The 21,454-nt window shown below is 36.2% G+C and overlaps 1 protein-coding gene across 2 annotated transcripts in view; it reads left to right on the top strand.

Moving 5' to 3' along the window:
* Positions 1-21,454, top strand: part of LOC148946013 (pseudouridylate synthase RPUSD2-like) — a 323,761-nt gene that overhangs the window by 17,257 nt on the left and 285,050 nt on the right. The window contains exon 2 of one of the 2 annotated variants that reach the window (XM_089097950.1): positions 3,126-3,357. In XM_089097950.1, the coding sequence (XP_088954076.1) occupies positions 3,126-3,357 (232 nt within the window). Of the gene's footprint in view, positions 1-3,125; positions 3,358-21,454 lie in introns of those variants that run through there. The other variant, XM_089097954.1, reaches the window with a different exon arrangement.

The raw sequence follows: 21,454 nt of genomic DNA, 5'->3' as shown, positions 1-21,454 counted from the left end.
TAGAAATCACCATAAATTTCTTTTTTCAATGAATTTTTAATTTTAAGACAAACCGAAACAATAGTTATCATTCCTGAATCAGTGTCAGATGGAAATTTTTTTTCACTAGGCAGTTTTTTTCAAAACGTGTTTTTTAACTTTTAGTTACAATGGTAAAGGTAAAGGATGCGGCACTAGACCCTTAAGGTCCAAACCGGCGGTGCTGATCTCCGTTTCGTGGCCCTTCAGCCAGGAAGTGCAATGAGGGGCTGGGGGCCAGCCAAACTATGCTTTCGCAAATCCTTCCTGTTTACCTTCCCCAGATTTCTCCAGGTACCCATTTAGAGCTGGGTTGACTCTGGCTAAGCTTACAGGGTCACACCACTGACCCGCGTCCCAAACTAAGAAACTGACCACACCAGGGATCGAACCCGAATTCACGGATTCCATGATAGTATTTTAATTCATCAAGGGTGTTTTTAATTTCTATTTTCCTAGCCATAGTTTTGTTTGAATGATATGTAAATTTGTTGTTTTATTGTTTTTCACATCTTATGTTGAATTTTTGCGTTGTGTTTTTTTTTGTATTTCCTTTTTAATTTTTGCTTACTCGTCTATAACAGCATTTTAATGTTTGTATCAACCCACACAAAACAAACCCCAGTGATCAAAGGTTTAAAAATGTGTTTTGAAGCATCACCAGGAGACATGAGTCATGTACAGCTTCTGGAAGGAGTGCAAAGGAGAGCCACAAAGGCAGTATCTAAGATGAGAGACAAGCCTTATGTTGAACGTTTAAAGGAGCTTAAATTATCTACACTGGTTAACCGACGATGAAGAGCTGATATGCTTATGACATATAAGCTTATTTCACAAAAAAAACAATTCATTTGCCAATTTCCCAAAATATATGCACTGACAGGAGGGAACATTCAAAGAAGCTGTTCAAGCTATCTGTCAAAACTCGACACCAACAACAGTTTTTCTCCTGTTGTGTAGTAAACCACTGGAATAGTCTGTCAAATAAAACAGTCTCATCATCCAATAATGAAGTTTTCAAGAAGTCATTGGATATTGAATGGAATGGTGTTCCCTGGAAATACCAGTGGGATGCACTTGATGTGTAATCATTCACATCATCAAGTATGGAGTAATTAACAGATCAAGATGAATCTTAATTTACTCTGAAGTGCAAATTAAGTTGAAAAAAAATGTTTAGTCAGAAAAATTCGCCATTTGTAGCTGATTCAGGAATACTACTACTACTACTAACAATTCACCGCAGTACCAAGCCGCTTGAAGCCAACACAGCTACGCACGCTCCTCCTCCACCCCAATCTATTCTAAGCCTCCCTTTTTAGTGATTATTATTTTATTTATTCTCAATAATAAAATGCTATTTTGAAAACAAATTTGCGGAAATTTTTAAAAGGAGCCTTAAACCTCAGAATGATGTCAGTTTTGCTGTGATGTTATTTTCAAGGGGTTTCTGGCTCTATTTAGAAATTCCTGCAAATTTGTTTTCTAAGTAACATTTCACTAGTAAGACTAATGAAAAATAATAATTACCATCCATGAATCTGCTACAAATGACAATTTTTCTTGCCAGAAATTGTTTTAAATACATGCTTTTAAACTTTTGGTTAGTGTGGACTCTTTTGAGCGCTTTTAGCCTCTTCAAGGACTCAAAAGGGACTTCACCCTAGAAACTATTATTGATTTTGAAAAGAACATAAAAAAGGCATGATATTTTTAATATCTTAGCCTACCTTAAATTGCAGCATGGAGCAATCTATGTATTTTTCATTCTTCTAGCTAAATTCAATGAATATGTATTGAGCTTTAAGTAGTGAGTTCATCTTGTTCCTATGTAAGTAATGCTTTTGTCTCTAAATTTATTGAAAAAAAAACCCTCGCAGATGATGTTTAAAACCGCAATTTATGGCCTTGAAATCTGTTTGAAATTGAGGGAGATTAAAATCAATATGCTCTCAGAATCTTTACTATAGGGTAATATAATATGCTAGACTATTTCAAGAACAGCTTCATATCGTTTTTGATGACACTTTTAATGGGTTGGAACCTTGCGTTTGCTTATGTTGTTATGAGTATGAACTGCCACTTTTATGATAATTGATTTGGTATATTCCCAGGAGTCTGATCCCCACCAATTGTCAATGCCTATAGTTCCTCTAAGATCAACCCCAGTAGCTTTAAATTTATTCACCTCAGTGGCAATCTTTATAAATTCTTCTTGTTGCATATTGTAATCTAGTTGCTCTCACTTGGTTATTCTGCATGTTCTCATGTTCCTCCAGCTCCTCTTTTTCTTCTGCTTTCAAACTCTATCCCCCTCCTCTAGCTCTGTCTCTCTTTTTCTTCCTGTTTTTATAATTTCCCTCCTCTTCTCCCAGCTTTGTCTCACTTTAGTTTGTTTTATTTGATGGTGTGAATAATTTCTATATTTCTATTTCTATTTCCTTTAAAAGGGAACGACATTTTTTTGTTAAAATTGCATTGAGCCTGTAAGTATTAAAATGGATAAAAAGGAAAATTATAACAGTGACCAAATCCGAGGGGATAACGGAAAGTATGAGTATATTTGGTCTGATGAAGAACTTCATGTAGTAATCAGAAGAAATAAAGCTGTTTTGAAGTAATCTTGTATAGGCATTTCCACATTTATGTAATCATTGTACAAGGACAAAAAGTTCATCAGAAGGAAGTGGGGGCATACATGCACACAGAGGGAGAAAGGGAGGTCTTTCAATTGAAACTAATTTGGTGCCCCCCTCTGTAAAAGCGGAAAAATAAATGCCTATTATAATTCACCATTATAATTGTAACCTTTACCTCCTTAGTTTTTTTTTCAAACATAAATACTCTGTTCAAGATACAAAATTTGCATTTGCTACAATTTATTAAATATGAAGGTTTTTGGATATTCCTTTCATTTGAACTTATGATTCACTATTTCACAGAGAAGCCATAAATAACCAAGACCAACTAGGAATAATCTGGACTGCTAGGTTGGCAGAAATTTTTTAATAGAAATCTGGAAACTTCTTAGCCCAAAGTATTGGCAAGTTGGCAAATATTTTAAAAGTTGTCAGTTTAATATTCTAGAAATTTTCTCATTTTGTCAGGATGACGTCACCCCTCCCTTCTCCTAAAAAAATAGAAGATATAGATGAGTCAGGCAACAAGTTGGAAATGGCCAATCTAGTCTGTCTTGAACACTCTACTGAAGAAAGAGCTGTATTTCCTTTAATTGCTGAACCAAATATTGGGAGTACAGAGAATGCACAACAAAACGGAAAGGGTGGAAGTCCTTTGCATGATTCTACCAATGACACTCCACAAGCGCCCCAAGAAAAGGTATGTCTAAATGTTAGAATTAGCTACCCCCCCCCCCATATTCTTAATCTTTTTTAACATTTAGCCACCCATTCTTAGTCTTAGGTTCATAACACATTGCTATCTCTTACATTTCGTATTATTTGCTTGTTTCTTTTCCATTTCGTTGAACAGCTTCATACCAATCAAGGTTTGACTTATTTCAGTTCAAAGGGTTGATTGTCTCACAAGTCTCAGAGACACCATTCTATCTATTCTTTCAGACAGTTTTGTCTTCAACATTAAAGGTTGAATGTGTTGTTTCCCAATGGTTGTTGCTTTCTCTGAAGAAAAAAGAGCTTTACCCAGACTTCGGGTTTAAATTTTCAGGGCATTGAACTGTAACTTTGGTGGCGTTTCTGGTCCTAGATACTATAGAACTTGATACAGTCTGAATTCTGCCTTTCCAGATAAAGCAGGCCTTAAAAGCACAATTTCGACACTCCAGGCATCCTGCTCCTGAAAAATATTCTGCACAAGACGAATTTGGAATTTCTTTGATGTCCTGCTGATTGAATATGTCTTTATCTGTGCATATGGACATATTGCTTCTACTATAAAGCCAACAACTATGTATTTGTTTTGTTAAAACGCGTGGGATTGCTGTCAAGAAGGTAAAAGTATTTTTTTAGAAAGGGAATTCACAGTTTATGTGGTGAAAGACAGTTTCTGGTAGAACAGAGGCATAATGGAAAAATGTTCTCGTGTGAAAAATTGCTTTCTGTGTTTCTTTGGCTTAGGATCACAATTTTGACCTTATCTTTTATCAGTTTAAAACTCCATGCCCACTTGATTTCTGGATCAGTTCTGGAATACTCCAGACCAAATCAGTAAAGAGTGGTAATTTTCCATAATATGGGGAAAAATCGTATTAGGCAAAAGGAGAGAATATAGAGCAAAGATATTTAGCTGTTTATGTTGATTCTAAATATATAGACGTTTAATTTAGGTAGGCTTATGGACAAGAATGGTAGTTCTAGAAATATGGATTATTGTCAAAGAAAAGGTAAACAACATCCCACAGGAGGAATGATAGATATCCCTTATCGATGGTTTGGAATAACAGTTAATTGAAAATAATAATTTTCCTTCTACATGTTTTTGTTTGATTTATTCCCCCTTCCAATCTTGAGGCAATATAATGTGTCATCTCAACTAATTTATCAAGATGCATTGGGTCCTTTGCCCTCAGAGACACTAAATAAGGCCTAAAAAGGTATTCAACTGGCATTTGACGAAAATATTGAGGTGCGCATTAAGATTATAGTGATGAAAAGGTCTTGGAGGTCGTCCTTCCTTGTCCCATTAGATTCTGTTGTGCGACAGCGGCGGGTTTCAATACAAATTGTAATTGGCATCGTTAAGAAAACTTGCAAATGCTAAAATAAAGGTTATATTTATTGTGACGTTAATGATTGAGATCATAACCTCATAGTAGAAACTGTCCCATGTACAAGATATTATTGTCTCACCAGCCCTCTCTTTAAATGATATAGCTTATACATTCCCAATTATTGCTGCTTACCCAGTACCCTAATATGTTTCGACGGACCTCTAAAATGTTTTGAGCAAACTAGTAATTGAGGTTGGACGAGGGAGCTTAATGAAACGCCGAGGTTGTCAGCCTAAAAGTAGACGTTGATATTACTTGCAGCAGGACCATGTGTTTTCCGCATCACCTGGCATCTGAAATTCAGACGTTTAACAGGGACTTGTTTAACTATAACCTCCCAAGGCTCATATAGTTCGTATGATTCCCAAAATGCGTTGATATTCTGTATCTACCGTACGTTATCTTTAGAAAATATTCGGAACTAAACCCACTTATAAGTATTATACTCAATCATCGTTCATAGGAAGGTTGAGTGACGCATCATAGTTTCTGTTACGGTGGGAAGGCTGGGACTTCTGTGTTTATCCACTGTAATGAAAATTCTAAGTTTGAAAAATTTACGAATGCCAAGTTAAGGAGGCGCAATGTTTTGAGTTAGGAAATGAAGTCAAGGACTGCCCATGTCCAAAAGGTGCAATTTTTTGACTAGTTGAAATTCTGTACAATATCTGAAAAATTTATGAGTATGTCAGTGTTTTGATGCTGACCAAAGCTCTTTCCTTTATTAAAAACTACACAAAACATATTGTTATAGAAACTAAATATAGTAATATCACTATTGTTTTGTTATTATTTCATATATATTATCTTAGATATTTTTTTGTAAGTCATTGTTACAGTAGAGTTGCGATTGGTCCAAGAATCAAGAATAATTCGAAATTCATTAGACTAGTGAAAATGTACCGTATTTAAAAATGCCAAGACACTGAATCTTCGTCTTGACTTGGCTTTACATTTTTTGGAAATTATTAGGTATATGAAGAGGGTTGTCTCCTCCTTAACACCTCACTCTTTACGCTAAAGTGGTACTTTTGAAAAAAGCTTTTTATTGTTCCAATTAATCGACCCTTGTGTTTCAGGAGTAGTTCTTAAAGAATTTGGGACAAAATTCAAACTTTAGCGTAAAGAGTGAGGTGTTGAGGAGGAGGCAACCCCCTTTATATACGTAATGATCTCTGTTCGTTTTAAGTTTTAATGTTGCTCCTTACTTTCAGTTGAAGAAATTTGTTTTTTTTATTTCATTTCTGATCGTTTTTTTAATAATCACAGGAAATCTGGTCCCACCTCCACGGAGAAATACTCTCCCCACGAATATATCCTTGAGACAATTCAATCCCAGAGAAAACTTATTCATAAGAATCACCCTTAACAGCTCCGCTCGTAAGATTGAGACGGAAAAAAGAAAACAAGAAATACAAAGACAATTTTGTATAGGAATTCTGGCAGATCCCCCCAGTGTATAATTTCCTCTGACAAGTTCACCCGCTGAAAACTCCTCCCCCCCCCATGGAAAGTTCCCCCATGAAATAAAAACAGCAGAAAATTCGTTTTCCCGAACTAAAATGTATGCATGCTTCCCAATAATAAATACTATGCATAAACTATGGGCAATTTTTATAAGTTAAAGACCTGTTCCCTGGGGCTGTGGGGGGGGGGGGTAATGTTACATCCAAAGACAGAGTTATTGGACCTTTCAACTATGATGAACAAAGTGGCTATCTTAAAATTTTAATAGGACGATTTTGGGGGGAAAGGGATGGGAGAGGGGGCCTAGTTGCCCTCCAATCTTTTTGGTCACTTAAAAAGAGCACTTGGACTTTTAATTTCCTTGATAATGAGCCCTCTCACGATATTCTAGGACCACTGGGATAATCACCCCTGAAAAAACAAAAACAAACAAATAATCACGCATATGTGATCTTTCCTCTGGCAAAGAAAATAAAAAATTCTAGATTTTTGCAGATAGAAACTTGAAACCTCTACATGAAGGTTCTCTGATATGCTGAATCTGATGGTATGATCTTCGTTAAGATTCTCTGACTTTAAGGGGGTGTTTCACCCTTTTTTTGGAAATAAGACAAATATTCTCAGGCTCGTAACCTGTGATAAGTAAGACTAAACTTAACGAAACTTATATGTTTGAATCAGCATAAAAATCCAATTCTTTTTATATATCTATTTGTATCAAAATTCCGTTTTTTAGAATTTCGGTTACTATTGAACCGGGTCGCTCCTTACATGCAGTTCATTATCACGAACTGTTTGACCAAAATAATCTGAGGTTCGGCTTTTGAAGAGGTTTAACTCAAAGGAGGCTAAGAGACAACAAATGGAAAATTTAGAGAAAAAACGGCGGGGAAGAAAATCAATCACACTGAAATAATCACTAACCACACAGTTTCGAGCGGTGTAGATACGGGTAAAATAGACAAACTGTTGACACGATTCCATAGACACATAAGATTTTGACACTGTTTTATGATCGATCAGGACCATTAATCACACACCATCAACTTAGAAAGGCCTCTTATGACATTTCTTGCGTGTCACTCCTACATTGATTTTGTCCCTTTACATAACCACGCACTTTATGAGAGGGAGGGAACGTATATGACATATTGCTGTTGCTTTAACAAGGTTTAGAAGTTTGATTCCTTGCCATATAAAAAAAGCCGAAATCTTTCACTGCCTTTGACTTTGCCAAAAATCTTTCAGAAGGATTGCATCTAATGTATTACTTAAAGACTTGGCGTTTAGCTTTCTTGACCAACAAATTGTCAAAACTGACATAGAATGCTTAAAAAACCAATCAACAATAAAATAACACTTGTCACGGCTCTAGCAACTCTCATCTGAAAATAACGACATAAATGTCGCTGTGCACAAAACCTAAAGCCCTATCCCACACTGTTTCCAAAAATGAGCTAGTTGGCTTCTCGGTCATCAAGAGTCCTTTAGACCAAAAGACGTATATCTGCTGGCTGCATTTGCAGAGGTGTATTTGCTTTATTTTTCTATACAAAAATAGACATGTTTTTCATTTACACATTGTAATTGTTGAACAATCTAGCTTGTATATGTTTGTTTTACAAAAGCAACACTTCGGTGTGTCCCTGTTTTAAAACCTAAGATCAATAATTTACCGGCGGTTCCTAAGTCATGATCAGGTCCAGAACCAAAATCAGTGCAATATTTACATATTTAAAATCGTTATCAGGTTTCTTGTTCATGGGGTTGCCCCAACTTAGGCTTAACTAATACTTTTCTTCTATTTTTAGCTAGTTTGAAAAAAGTTCCTGCCAATATTTGGGGGCAATTTTCGGGCGAACCAGAATGTTTTTTTTCTTTCTTTTTTTTTGATAGTGTATTGGCGTCCATGTGGTCCAAGGGCCTAAGGGTATAATTTCAAGTCAAGCTGGGAAAGCATATTTTTTTGTACTTTTTGGTTTTACCCATACATTACGGTCTCATTTGCCCAGGGACTTGCCAGTTTAATTTTCAAACTGATCAGAGACAACAACTTTTTTGGCTCATTTTCGTGCCCCATATTACCCTACCCCTCTGAAAGTGGCGTTGTTTGGGGGGGGAGCTGCCCTCCCAATAATATGAGGGAAAAACTATGATTCATTAACTAATTTTAAAACTGTTGCTCATTTTAAGCTTCAAATTCGCTCTTTAGTTCGACCAGATAATTTTTTTAATTAATCCCAGCTTGTTTTTTAACATAAAAAACGCGAAAAATAGTGGTCTATTGCACTTCCATATTAATATTTATGGAAATATACCGCCTTTGAAGTCTATCATCAAGGAAATAGGTCATCTACTTCTTATACAAGCTCAGCGTAACATCAACCAGGGAGAATTTTGCTGTTGTTGGCAGGTCTAGTGCTTGAAATACATTACAGTGAGAAACAAGTTGAACTGTTTTCAATATTTGAATTAGACTAGGGTGTGTTAATTTTGCGTTTTAAGCTAGATTAAGCAATTATTCGATACTTGGTCTAGGCTATCTCATAGGGTAGTGCCGAAGGAATTCAGACCTACAGAGGTCTAAGAACCTAAAATCCCGAGTATTGAATGGTATTACGCTTTTGTTGCTATTGAAACTAGTTCCAGTGGCGCCAATCACGGGGGGGGGGTAGGTATTTGCCTCCTGGATTTCTCCCCATCCTTTGATTTCAAAAATAAATTTGATTTGATATTTTTATGGAAGCAAGAAGAAAAAAATTGCCCCCCTCCTTAAATTTTTTATAAGTGTATAATTGAGTCGGTTGAGAAGGAAATTATCTTAAAAAACAATTCTTAGACCTACTTCATAATGTGTAGAATAAATGTAGTTAACACATTTTTACTGCAGATACACTATAGTTTACCCACAACCCCCCCCCCCCCTAGTATGCAAATATGTAACCCAAATTGTATATTTCCCGGTACTTGTCTATTATACAAAACACACTGGAGAGGTGAAGTTTGGTGACAATAAAATACGAAAACAGAATACTTTATTAGCAAAGTTGTGAAGGTCATTTGTGAATTATTAAATTGTGAACTTCGGCGTCGGCTGACCGTCTCAAAGAAAAAAGAAAAGTTCATTATTAACGCGATTCTTGACCTAGTTTATTTTAGCTGACCCGTGTATTTTGCCATGTGTCACTCTTGTTTCAACCCACGAAGTTAAATTAAAAAAAATATTTAGGATATTAAAGATAAATATTAAATAAAAAAGTAAGTTTTTTTAAACAAATGTGCACGTTGTAGGTTTCATATGGCACTTTATGATTGCCTTCACAGCTCAGAATTAGCTAACAAATATGGTTTTAGAGGTCCTGAATTGCCCCGGTAACGTAAAGTTCCGGTGAAATTAGGTGGGGGCACAATAGTTCCATATGAGACAGCACAAGAGTTTTTCAAAAATACAGTGTTGTATCCTGTTATTGATGTTCTAATTACAGAGATTGAAAGTAGGCTAGAAGAGAACAGTTTGGCCGTTTTGAACATCTTAAGCCAGTGGCAGATCCAGGGGGACGAGGGGGCGCCCCTCCCCCCGTAACGTAGTATAAAGTAGTGTAATTTGCTTAATTAACGCAAGACTGCGTTAATTAAATTTGCTCCTAACGCAAGTTTAACGGATCAACCTATTTTGCCCTCCCCCCCCCTAAAAAAGATCCTGGGTCCGCCCCTGACTTAAGCTAGGTACAAACAAAATGAACAAAGACAGTGTAAGCTTTGTGTATAAATACTATACCATCGATTTTGAACGCTGCATGCCTGAGCTATAGTGTTTTTGCGCGAGTTGAGGATATAAAAAACAAAAACGTTCTAGAAAGAGCATCTGTTTTTGCTGAAAAACGCTTGAAATGTGTGTTTCCTATTATATTTGATCTATTTATATTTGATCTTTTTCCCCTCGTCTTTTTCTTGCCTTCGATAGTTGAAGACGTACTGCCGCAACACCACAAGGCAAGAAATATTATCTTTACTTGTATTATTGGCAATTGAAAGAGAAGTACAAATTGACCATGATAAAGTGATAAAGGAATTTAATATAGAAAAGTGTAGACGACTACAATTTTCGTATCAAGTCTGTGTAATACAGAGCCAAAGTATTGATTTTTTTTAATTACAGGATTAAGTGTGTATTGTAGGTTTATTTTATATGTAAATTCGTCAAATTTTGAAATATCATAAGATTCATGATATAATATAATATTAGACTTGGAATTATATGTAATAAAACTTGGAATTATCCTATATTTTTGCTTTTGCTTTTTGTGGCCCGCCTATTTCAATGCTATTTATTAATATAAAGCAGCGAACCCACTACTAAATCAATTTAATAAAAAGTCATAAATAATATTTCAACGAATCCCGCATAGTAATAGTTTAGGACAATAACTCTAATCTTACAGAGTCAAAATCTGTTCAAAATTGCGTGCAACTGAATAGCACAATACACGGGGCTGTTAGAATGGTGCTTGGTTCAACTATGAGATAGAGCATTCAGTGCTGGGATGGGAGGTTGGGGAAGTGGAGGGGGGATAGGCTCTGCAACATAAGTAGTAAAGCCGGCTGAAAAAAGCCGAATGTATATGAAATTCACCTAAGCCCACGGAAAAGCTTTTTTAAACTATACTACTGTCGCCTACGACAACTCATTGCTGATAATCTTAGTAAAAGCTCGATCACCATTACTTAATTTTATGTTTATTTAATGTGTGTTTATTGTTTTCATATATTGTGTAATATTTTGTAATATTTATATTGTAATATTTATAACTTTTCTTATGTAGCGCTCGAATAAAATGTTGCCTCCCCCCCCCAATAAAAATGCTGGCGCTACGCCCATGCCCTACAATCAACAGTTTGAGAGCCCCTTGGCCAAAGGAACGATCTTTAAAAGTTTCTAGCTCGATCCGGGAGCTAAGATTAAACATGTCCGCGCTTTTTCAACTTTGAAACCTATCTGTTAACAGTGGTCAATTTTCGCATTTTGGGGTCTTGCCCCTGGGAGTGCGTGAGTCATGATCCCCGGAGGCATTCTAATTATACCTATCGACTAACCTGAACAAAATGACTACCGATGTATTTGATGGGTGGGGGGGCTACGGAGTTACCCGGGGACTAAATACAGTACGGCGGACTAATTACTCTCTAATCACTTTTGTTTCTTGGAACATCACAAGAATCGATCGGTTTACAGTTGATTCACCCTCCTCCAAAGTTTCTACGACTATCCCTTCTATGTGAAGTTGCCCGAACACAAAATAGAGAAACTTAGCTTTTTACCAAGCAATTGCTATGCGTTGACTTTTAAATGCATGCATAGATTGAGGCTTATGTTAAAATTTTCGCTTAACCCCATATTACAATACCCCTTAAACGACAGTTTAAGATCTCCTTGGTCGAAGGAACGATTCTTAAAGGTTTCAAACCGATCGGACAGCTAAGATCAAATATGTCCTTGTTTTTTCAACTTTTAAACCTGTCTGTTAACAGTGGTCATTTTGTACATTTTGGGCTCCGTGTCCCCCCTCTCCCTCGGGGTGCGTGAGTCTTGCGATCCCCGGACGCTTGTCTGTTGGACCTTTCGACTAGCCTGAGAAAAATGACTATGTATGGATTTTGATTCCGCGTTTACTTCATTTTCAAAGTTTGTCGGGGAACTTGAAGAAGTTTTCGACTTCCCCTATAACGTCATTGACCAAGTAGATTATTCTATCTTGAAAATCCTGTTCAGTTTGCGGTCATCGAAATTGCCAAATCCTCTGGCTCAGGTAACATCTTAGAAATTGTACTAACTTTTTTTTAAATACAATACCCTCAAACTGGAAAAACCGCTCATCTTGTCCATCCCTTCCAACATGACGTGATCTAATGAACAACGGCTCGTTTAGGCCTGTAAGTCTTTTCTCCTGCGCGGGGAAAAGTCTACAAAAGTCTTTCTAATGTAAAAAAAAATATTTGAAGTGTAAACAAACTGGCGGGGGATTATTTGACTAGGGCCCGAGTGCATTTCTTCGTGCTTCCGATCATGCAGATTGAATATCTTTGAAAAAATGAGAGGGACACTGGCCCAAGTCCTTCACTTTTGGCCCTTGAATCAGATTGATTGAACATTCTTTTATACTCTTATTTCAACAAGGTTTGACATGCCCTTTCTTTCTGTTAAAAGAATCCGTGAAGCCTGTGTTTTAAATGGAATACTTGCAAGCTTTGAGGTTCCTGTTCCTGGGGCCACATTTACCGTACCTCTCGAAGGAGCCTTTTTCGTCCTTTTGACCGTTCTGATTAAATATCTTTCTTGAAAATTTGTTCTGATGCCAATGGGGCCTTGAAAGGGGATGCCTGGGGGACACGTTGTTTTTAAGGGATGTCAGGTCGCCCTTTAATCAGTGCGGTCAACAGTCATTTGAGTTTGTGATCGAATGAGTCCTCCCAAAAATGTTTATGACCATCCACTATATGACGTGGTTTGAAAAAAAAGTGCTTGGGAGACACATCGCTCTCTACTTAGCAAAGGCGGATCTAGAGCAAGATCTTGGGGGTCTCAATGTGACAAGGGCGCCAATTATTAACCAAATTGAGAAGTTTATTTAAATAAAAGAATAAAAACAGAAAAAAACTGAATGAGGGCGATAATTTTCTTTTTTTGGGGGGGGGGGCACGGCCCCTGGATCTGCCTGTGTTACTTAGTCTATGCTAACGCCTAGAAAATGAGAGAATTAGGTTTCTTGAGCAGTAAAAGAGAAAAAAAAAATAACTGTAATTCTCTAAGAGAATGCCAATAAAAATGTATTTCAGTGAAGATGATTCTTCTGGTAATTGTTCAACAGCAAGGAAAAACAGCTAAGATCGCACAAACATCAAACTAGATTGGTTCTTTCTTTTTTCTTTTAAATATGTTTAACCGTTGGAATTGGAACTTGGAGTTCTATTTAATGTTTTTTTATTTACCCTGTAAGTTTCTATCCATGTTTTTGTAAGATTTAATTTGGCACTTGTTGTCATTTAACTTGTTCATGTTTTTGCATAGATGTGCTCCTTGAAATGATTTTTATTTCCTTCTTCCTTGTTCGAATTAGATTTGTTTTAAGGGATCAAGGGGATGACCAGTAATTTATTCCCAGCTTTCGGAGTTTTAGGCCGCAATTTATAAAGTCAGAGACAAAAGACTCTACACAATTGCAGGTTTTTATCATGTAAGGTTGCAGGAGTGCTGTAATCAAACAGTTCGTGGTATCTAATAAAGAGCGATCCCCGATCTCTAGTAAACGAAAGTTGAATAACTTGTTTTCCAAGAAAACGTTTAGAAATATTAGCTACTATTCAGATTCAAGATTGTGAAACCGGTCAAACATGACTTCATATCTATATAGTAAGTATCCTATTGAAATTGCCATCATTGAAAACAATTCACTGAAGGTTTACTGTTTTCCATGTTGACAAATAATAAAATCACGTTATTGCATGGGAAGCATGGATGTGTCCCCTTTTTTACTTTTTTTTTTTTACAGCACTGGTAGGATATCGGAAAATCGTTGATACATGGCCAATGGCCGGTTCGAAACCTAATTGTACGTGATTTTTGTAAACTTGTCTTGATGAAACTAAAGTGTCATCTGGCACCAGGAATTGCACTTTCTTCCCTTCTCAGAGAAGAGAAGACTAGGAAATTTAAGAAGTACACTAGTGAAATCACCATCTTTGAAAACTCTTGAATGGAAATGTCGGTTACAGTCAATACAGTTTTTGTTTTGGAAGCAAAGAGCGAAATTGAAAATTTAAACGAACACAAATTATAGTTTTTCAGTCTACGAAACATGTAGCCTATGTATAAAGCTAGTGCAAATGAACCAACGGTTGCTGGATCCCAATGTTCTTTTACATAGGGCAAAATCAACACTTTACAGGGAGAAAAATGCAGGATTTCTTTTTTATATAGTAGCAACCTGACGTACTAGAAATGTTTTCTATGGTAAAAGAAAATAATTCTATGATGTTTGTATATGTTTAGAATTTGCTTAATTTGATGCGACTTCGGCAAAATGAGCCCACTTCAATTAAAGATTCGTTTCGGTTTTAAAATGAAGATTAAACGACTACTTTGTCGACAATTACGAAGTGAAGTAGTATTTTTATTGTAAAGATCCCTGTAGAAAATGTACCAGGGTATTCAATAAGTCTTAGGGACCTTTTTGTAAATTTTCCCCACCCCCCCTCCCCTCTCTAAAAGAAAGAAATCGATTTTGCGTTATTTTTCTGCTTCTCAACCACTTCTTTCCGTATAGTATTTACCATGCCATGACACTTTTTGCATCTGTGATCTTATTTTAAGCTTTTATCGTAGATAAACTGTTAAAACCATTAAAACCTTAGCATTCTTAATCCAACATAATTGTAAGTCTTTATCATGCATGGTTGTAGAAGTAGATGTAACCTAAAAAAGGGAGCCCCGACCCCCTAGTAATCATTTATGTTCATAAAATGACCCCCTCCCCTTCAAGCATCCCTCCCCAACAAAAATTCTGGAACCGTACCTCCTAACCTCCCTTAATGCGTAGGAATTTGTTTGGACTAATCTAGCAATCAGTGGTGTCAATTCATGAAACTTTAGGAGAGGGAGTCGGTTTTCCAAGATCTAGGGGGGCAAATTTGTAGTTTATCAATGCAAATACCGAAAAAAGATTTTTTCAATAAAAATACCCCCCCACAAAAAAAAATTGTCTTTCAAAGTTTAGGGGGGAGGGGCTAAAAATTGGGCGCACATATCCCCCCCCCCCTCTCAATTGACGCCACTGCTCGTAACATTCGCCCTGACGATGGTGGAATCTTCCCTGTTGTTGCGGAAAAAGTTTTTAATGAGAAATATATGTTTTTGATATGGAAGCTGTATGAATTAGAGCAGATACAAGTAAATGAATCTTATTTCTCGAAGCCTTAATATAAAGGAATTAAGGTATAGTATAAAGAGAGACTCTTGGTGGATTGCAGTCTTATGGGAATATTCTTTAAGAATAATAGGTAGACGTCACTTAGATTATGCCGAATATGACATAAAAACCGAACAGAAATTGTATTCATGAGGCAGGGCACAACTACCCCCTCATGTATAAAAGCCATTCTGTTTGTTTTAACTTTTAATATCATTTTTTTTTTACTTCAGTTAAAAAAAAAAATCAAACAGACTGAAATCCTCTCTAGAATTTGGGTCAAGAGTGAGTGACAAGGCATAGTAAAAAAAAGATACATTAGTGAAAATCAGGGGCGTCGTTTGGGGGTGGCAAGGGGGGCAGTTTCCCCCTCCCAATAATGTGGACAAAAAAAATATTATACATCCCTTTGACTATCCAGATATGGACCCCGCTCCCCCCCCCCAGAAAAATGCTGGAGATTCGCCCCTGGTGAAAATGGTTCTAATGTTTAACTTGATTTAGAGTATTTTTTTTCATAAAAGTTGGAATTAACAGTGAAAAAAATTGCGCAAAAAAAAATCGTATTACAAGATTTCACAACAAGGAGGGATTGCTTAACTGATTGATCAAATCTCAGCAAAGTATAATAGGATTTAAATTTTGCACATTGAAGAACACAATGCTCGAATATTCAACGATCTTTCCCGAATAATAAAAGTATTCAAATAGTTCCTGATACGTGCAAGATATTTGAATTCTGTATTAAATTAATCTTGTAGGTACGATAGGATATAATTTTGTTTAAAAAGGATTTTCCCCTGCAAAACTGTCGAACTTACATTCTAGTTAAAAAAAAGGACGAAACCTGAAGATGACTAATTACAAGAAGGTGTTTAAGTTCACATTCAGCTATGGAGACAAGGTATTCAGACATCAATCCTTTTTTAAATGATATTTCTACCGGTCGTTTGCATCATCAGGCTATTTGAAATTTCAAGTATCTGGCAAATATGAACCAGAAAATGAAATCACTTACTGTCCGGAAAATATTCATCGGGGGCACAAGACAAGAAGAGCAAAACTAAAGAAACCTTGACTGGCTTGTTCTTGAAGTGGCTAAAATTGCAGCAATCTGTTCTGTTTTCAAGGGGCGTATTTTTTTTGCTGGGGGGAATAGGATGAAAAGTAGGCCTCTTCAGTGTATTCAGTGGATTCCGTATTTCACTCAGCCTTACTCCACCCCTATCTCAATTAAGACCAAGCTTTTTTTTCAATTTCAATGGCCTCTCTGAACTTTTGCTTATAACATTTAGGGGTAACTGCTAACACTTCATCTTTGTTAAAGTGGACCAGATAAAGTGGTAATTTCACCATTTCCATTGGTGAACAAGAGGGGGTCCGCATCGGAGGGATTGAAGGATATGAGTTACCCATGAGGAGAAAAGGGCTCTCTTACGGACATTTTGTGAAAAATACAATCCTAAACGGGTTTTTAAGCTGCCTGAAAACTGATTTTGAGAATTTATTTTATAATGGATAACGAGCACTAAACGGTAAAAAGTAAAGGTGGCGTGCGCCCGTCATAAGTCTTCAATAGCATATTTTTCTTCAAGTGGTAATGAAGAAAAGTCACTATGGACCCCAGGAATATTAGTGTCTAGAATTACCTTGGCTCTAATCAGATTCCAGGCCTAGGGTCGGTTGGGCTAGCAACCCTCTACCTGAAATACATTGCTACGAAAAGTGACAAAAAAGCCTGGGATCCGAACTTCCTTTTAAGATCTCGACCATCGCGCGTCAACGGACATGCTGACGACGTCAGAAAGACTAACAGACTAAATCTCCTGGACCAAAGGGGGCTTCGGATAGCCACCTGGAATGTTTTGACTCTCAATGTACCCGCATCAAAGAACCTACTCTCCTTAGAGCTCCATAAGAATAGTGGCGATTGCTGGTTTCACAGAAACCCGTCTTATCGGAAGCGGAGAAGAGAAAATAGACAACAATTACTCGTTGTTCTGGTCTGGAGGGAGCACGAGAAGGCATGGCGTTGGCCTTGCGCTAAATAGTCTCGCAAGAAAGGCAGACGTATTAGACAGACTAATGAAGGCCCGCTTTGGACACAAACATGTTAAAATGACTGTCGTCTTATGCAATGCCCCGACCAAGATTTTGACGACACAATCAAGGAAGAGTTCTGCTCTGACCAGATGTCTCACGACAGTTTCCCCCTGCGATGTAACTGAACTTCTTGGTGACTTCAACGCAACAGTGCGTGATGATACGGGCGTGTTATGTAATGTTTTAATAGTAATTAAGAATTATCGAACTATAAGTTTTGACGCCTAAAGGCTTTGTTTCCATGGCACAATTAGATCTGACTTAAGAGATACGAATTCTTATAGGCTAGCAGGGGTTAGAAACTTTTTCTAAGCTGTGGCGATAACGACTTTTGGTGTTTGTAGGGATGAAAAACGTGGCCTCTTCTTCTCGAGCTATCTGGAGATCAGATTCCTTTGGGAGCATTTACCTTGCAGACTTACGAACTAATTACCTATTATTAGACTAGACGCAGACATATAAATGAAATAAACACAGATAAAAAGACAATAGATTTATTGAACTTACATACTTGGTTGCACAGCAACGGGCCACTTCAATGACAATAATGGTGACCGAGATGAAAGAGTTAAAACTTCTATCTCAATGGATCTTCTCAAGTCAGACTTACGATTAAAATTAAAAAACACATCTATCCCATTACCAAACGCAGTTCTTTCGTCCTGCGCTGTAAGGACTGCTCGCCATTGGCTCACGTGCCCCAAGGACGCGAATCCTCGTCCAATAATCTCTTTAAGATATTTCAGATGATTCAGGCGTTCACACAGTTTTTTTGCCGTTTAAACTTTCTTAGAAATATTGTACGTAGCATGTTTTTTGCTACTAATTATCTTAGCGAAATTCGAACGACTAGCGTCGTTGTTTGACTGAAGCTAGAATGCAATTTATCTTTTTGCTGATTAAAAATTTAGACTCTTGGAAGCAGTATTTGAACTCAATTAGGGGACGTTTAATTTCTGCCCGAATCATCTTTAAAAGTAAAGAATATTATATTTTAAATATATCGCCTTTTACTCCTGATACACATCACCCTTCTCATCAATTAATGACGTCCCGTCATTAGTAACTGCTCATTATGAGTGCTTAAAATTTTCTCTATTATTTTTTTTATTTTATTCTACATCCCTATCTAAAATATATCTACCGGACTCAGATTATTTATGGTTCTAGGTTAGCTACTATACTAAGGATTCTTTTTTTCTATATCTAGCACTGATTACTTTTACATTTCCAACAAAGTTGGGGCTATTATACTTTTACATTAGTTTTTTTTGATTTTGCTGTCTATATGACGTACTACATACTGTCTACACAACGTTAAATGAATAACATGATAATATTGCACCTAATTCCACTTGTGGTACATACATGAATGATTTATAACATACAATATTTGGTTCTTCATATTCACTGATAACATTAAAACACTTTCACTATTGGGATTTTTGAATTGTCAAAGTTATTAGGAAGTAACACATGTAGCTTCACATCTATTCATCACCTTTCGTGTCCTTAGTGTACTACACCCTTCTGTTGTAAATTATTGTCCTTCACTCTTTTTGTCTTGGCAAAAATTTTTGAAGCATTTACGTTATGGTTTCTTCATGGAACAGTTCGAGTCTAGTTGTCTTTACACGGTAAATTTTCCCTAATAGTCAACTGGGAAATGACCGTTAAATATCGTTCTAATAGTCAACTGGGAAATGATTCTTCTCACTACAGGTGTTGGTGTTTTTCTTCTCAGCATATCATTTTTAGGATTTTTGAGGCACATAGAGGATGTATTCTAGCGTAAAATTGTTCATTTGTGCCTTTTGAAACGGGTTGGTCATACTATAGTGACTCTCTTAATATATTGTATTTAAGTTCAACTTAAAACATCTTCAAATATCGTTCAACTTCAAATGTCGTTAAATATCGTTTATCTTGTATTGATCGATGGGGTTCTCAGGATTAAACTTCAAATTGTCTTTAACTTCAACTTCAAATATCTTCAAATGTCTTTAAGTATCATTTAAGTTCAAATATGGTTAAATATCGTTTTTCTTGTTCTGATCGATGGGGTTCTCAGAATTAAACTTAAAATTGTCTTTAACTTCGGTTTAAAATATCTTCAAATTTCTTTTAGTATCTTTTAACTTCAAATATCTTTTAATATCGTTTATCTTGTTCTGATCGATGGGGCTCTCAGAATTAAACTTTAAATTGTCTTTAACTTCGGCTTCAAATATCTTCACATGTCTTTAAATATCTTTTAACTTCAGTTATCGTTAAATATTGTTTATCTTGTTCTGATCGATGGGGTTCTCAGCATTTATGTGATTATATAGTTCGTTAAAGCACTTGATACTGAGGTTCAAATATAGTGTTACCTGATACGTAATATGGTTCATAGTCGAAGAAACAACGATCAAGGGTAACTGTTGTTCTCGTAGACGAAGTTGTGATGACAGTTGCCTGAAGTTATGGTGAGTACTCTTCGTTGGTTGAGATATGATGAAAAAAGATGCTACTGGGTCGTATCTGTACTGGGCAGCTCATTGTAATACTCAATGACCAAAGTGTCCATTTACTTTCCTGTAATAAAAACAACGCGGCAGAATCACCAGTTCTTTGAAGTAAATACACATACAATAATTCACGCATTAATTGGGTTATAATTGTTCCCATTGGGAAGTTCAATACATAGAAGTTTCTTATAAGATATTAATTCTTTAACTATACGTATGGTCTCTTATTATACTTTCTAATATATACTACTACATACACTTTATTTTAACTTTTTTTAACACTTAGTTAATTTTATATTAGATTTAAAATAATCATTTAAACAGAGTTTATGCTATATGGTTAATTTTTTGAGGTTTAATTTTAAGACACATTTCATGCCTGCATTGTTCACGCAAGTCCGTGCTGTATAACAAATGCATGTGCAGCGTCGCTGTCACACAGCTTTACGCGAACGACACTATAACGAGGGAATAAGAAATAACCAAGACGAATGGAGACCTCTATATCCACTTGTTTTCTAATTTCTTCCCTATTTCTTGGCTTAGACGTTCTCATGGGGTTCCGGGTTTAACCTCAGTTGAAATGCAGAGGTGTTCTTCTTTTGGTATTCGTCTTCTTATTCTTAAGACTGTTCCGTAATTAAAAGTCAATAGGGTTCTTATGGTCAGGGAGGTTGGGAATACGAAACATACGGCCAATAATATGTTCCACCAGAAATTGGTCGAGAACAATCCGTATTTATTATCTACATACGCTAATCTTTGGTCTTCATTTTTAAATAGGGGAATCTGTGAATCTAATGCCTCTCTTATTTTTGTAAGCCTTATCGTTCCTTTATTCTTCTCTATTTTTGACCATATCGAGGTTTTTATTTCCTCGTTTTCTAGATTGGGAATAGTGTATGACAGGTTGATCGCCTTGAAGTTAGTTATTTTGGGACTTATTATCTTTGTGCTTGTGGTAATTAACGGCGTTCGGACGGTTGACTCTTTAGTTGCGAGTCGACACCCTTTTTTTATGGTTATCGTACCCACATTTTGTAACAATAATTCTGTTTTGTAACTTGGGTCTATCTTTCTGTATTATTGTAACAAGACAAAGTTCCAACAGTTTCTCTTGGAACAGAGAATCATGGTAGTGTTCATAAATATGAACAGGAGCAGCTCGTAATTAGACGCTTCTGTACTGGTAGTTTTTTTTTGATTTTATAAAGCTGCCAGATAGAAGGGTATAGCCTACTGAATTGCATAGTTTAAAAACTAAACTTCTTTTCAAAATACCCGACACTCCGAACTAGTCGTGTTTACTTCAGCTAATAAAAACAATTTCGCTCTATCAAAATATACTGAAAACTGGCTGAAATTTGTACAGGTATAATGGGGGTGAAGAAATATAGGTTTCAAGAGGAAATCTCTTTAGTAGTCACTATATCAGAATTGGGTTATTTAATATACATGTTGCTCAAATAAATTTCGCATAAAATAAAAAAAAAGGGAGAAACAGGAAAAAAATTTGGCAAAGATAAACGTTTTTCACTAAATGAAGCACAGTCTTTTCAAGTTAAACATAAACCTTAGTCTAACTTAAATAAATTATCAGGTTCTAAATAGTTTAATTGAGATAGTTGAATTTTAATTAATAA

Source organism: Artemia sp. Qi Xiang Cuo, chromosome 12 (genome assembly GCF_049724085.1).
Source record: "Artemia sp. Qi Xiang Cuo chromosome 12, ASM4972408v1, whole genome shotgun sequence".
NCBI lineage: Eukaryota > Metazoa > Arthropoda > Branchiopoda > Anostraca > Artemiidae > Artemia > Artemia sp. Qi Xiang Cuo.
Note: the sequence above shows the minus strand (reverse complement) of the source record. Positions and strands in the feature narration are given on the sequence as shown.